General features: G+C 34.2%; 1 protein-coding gene across 12 annotated transcripts in view; it reads left to right on the plus strand.

The window, feature by feature from the left end:
- Window positions 1-2500, plus strand: part of LOC125045257 (Golgi membrane protein 1-like) — a 52552-nt gene that overhangs the window by 26924 nt on the left and 23128 nt on the right. For all 12 annotated transcript variants that reach the window (XM_047642448.1, XM_047642450.1, XM_047642449.1 and 9 more), the window contains one exon: window positions 1104-1193. In XM_047642448.1, coding sequence (XP_047498404.1) covers window positions 1104-1193 — 90 coding nt within the window. The remainder of the gene's footprint in view (window positions 1-1103; window positions 1194-2500) is intronic.

Here is a 2500-nt window from a genome sequence, read left to right on the forward strand (position 1 = left end):
ACTCTCCTGCACTGTAATCCTTAGCTTGATCTGTGAGGAAAAGCATGCTGACTTATGACTGCTTGACTGTTAATAGGCATACCAGTAATATTTTTAAAAAGTGGAGTAAACAGGATGAGTTGCAGTGGTGTTTGGTGGTATTTAAGATCCTGAAGGTCTATGGGAATGTGGGCAACATTGGCAATTAGATTTCATTGTTTTTTTATTTATTACAAAATTATGATTAATGTGCCCTGACAGTAGAAAATGGATGACAATTGTTGAGTAAATTAGCGACAGACAGATTGAATATTTAGTTCCATTACCAGGCTTACACATATAGCTGTGTTCTCTACATACAGGAAGTAGAAATGGAGAACATATAACTTATATTTCCTGAAAGGAGAAAGTGGATCGTGGCATTAGTCAGTATGGTTCAAATTTCAGGGGAGGAAGGATGAGAAATGACAAAAATGACTAGGCCTAATCATTAAAAGTCATTAAAAGTATAAAGAAGAAAACAAAATTATCTCTAAAGCAAAATCTATAGGAAATCATGAGTTTGAATTATTTCTCAGCCCATGGTATATTTGCTGTCTGGACACTACACCAAGCATGATATCTTTTGATTAATATTTTATTTTACCAACAGGTACTTTTTCTGTGCATTAGATTAATTTTTTTGTCACCATGTAAAAGATTTGACCTTCTGTTCACTTCACAATCACAGTTATAGCATTCATCTTCAATTTTCGTTAATTGCAGCTGCCTTGCTTCTTGGTTATATTGCTACTTAACTTTCTTTTAAAAATACCTTGATTTACACCTTTAGGCATTTTTTGTTTAGTTTTTATACTTCCCTACTGCTTTCAGCTCACTTGTTACTTTGTTTAGCATTTTTATTGTTAGAACATATTTTACTGCCCACATTGCAGTAGTCTTCCTTGGCAGTGTCATTTCCATGTTATATCCTTTGTCAGATTTATGTTAAGTTAAGATACATTGGAGTTATGCATTACAACCTAGTACTTTACAGACATAACATTTCACACTGTTAACACATTTGGAACTATGTTTTTCCTGGTATGCTTTGCAGTCAATTCAGGCATTTTTTTATATTGCAGAAAATGAACCAGATGCAGGTGTTCTAGCCAACCCTCAGGCCATTGTACCCCATCATCTTGCAGACAACCACGGCATTGGACAAGCAGCTGGTGAGTTGCTTTGACTGTATCAGCAGATGTGCTGTCTAAACATGTTTTTGTTATTTGTTGTTTTTGCTTTTGGTTTTCACTTTATTTTTGTGTCATTATTTCATTGTTGTCATCAAGGGTCCATCATTAAAATGTAGCTCCAAGTAATGGCAATTCACTTATATCTATATTTGCAGTAGGAGGATTTTTTTTTTTTTTCATTAATAATTATAGAGACTAATTTTTCTCTATTCATAGTGTTTAAAATGGTGGTTTCTTGGATATGATGTGCTTACACTTTATACTCGGCAAATGCATAGTACAGTTTGTTTAGCTAATATTTTGTATGACTTGCAGCCTGATGTGTTGTTGATATATGATGTTTGAAATTGTACTTGATGTTTGCTTGGTTATGCATGGTGTATTTGATATAGATGTATTAGAAGTACAGCTTTATTTTTTTTTTTATTTTTTATTTTTTTTCCATTTGTAGACATCCTTTTTTTAACAGAAAAAAAAAAAAAAATTCTACGGTTATTAAATAAGTGAATTACATGAATTAATCTCTAATGGGCATAATATTCTAGGCATAATATACACATTCTTATTTTACTTGACTATGACTCCATGTGAATTCAGGCTTTCTCTATATACCTTGATTTTATTAATGATTTGTTTCCTACGTCTAGTCTTCAAGGTTTATTTTTGAGATAACTTACTATATGTTACTATTTGAGAATGTATTATTTACACTGGTAAACTAACATTAATCCTTATGATCCGGATGACGTGACCATCATGTCAGGAAAAAATTTGGCTTGAAGGGCAGGTGACATGGCTGTGGGCCGGGGTGACGTAAACTTGCCGTTGTGAGCATTTCAGCGGAAGACCAGAGTGACAAGACTGACTTGCACAAAGCTGTGTGTGTGTGTGTGTGTGTGGCACAAGTTGTATTACAGAAAATTGAATTAAAAAAAAAAAAAAAAAAAATCAAATCAAATTAAAATGTTACTTATTGTTATTATTACTGCTACTACCCAGAGAGATGATATGGAGTCTGTGTAGGCAAAACAGTCTATGACCATCTGGATAAAGCAAACCAAATGACAGATATAGACATTGGAAAATGGCAAAAAAACTTAAGCAGAAAAAGAGTAAATAATATTTCAAAGGGGAGGCATGGAGACTTGTTACCATACATGCACGTTTGTGTGTGCCCGGCCTACAAGCTGCACACTTGTCAGAGTGGCCACTCAAGTAAGCCCAATGCCTGTATTTTCGGCCATGTGATGGCAGTGAAGCATCCGGATCCAATGGGTTAAAGTGCT

Source organism: Penaeus chinensis, chromosome 37 (assembly GCF_019202785.1).
Source record: "Penaeus chinensis breed Huanghai No. 1 chromosome 37, ASM1920278v2, whole genome shotgun sequence".
Classification (NCBI taxonomy): Eukaryota; Metazoa; Arthropoda; class Malacostraca; order Decapoda; family Penaeidae; genus Penaeus; species Penaeus chinensis.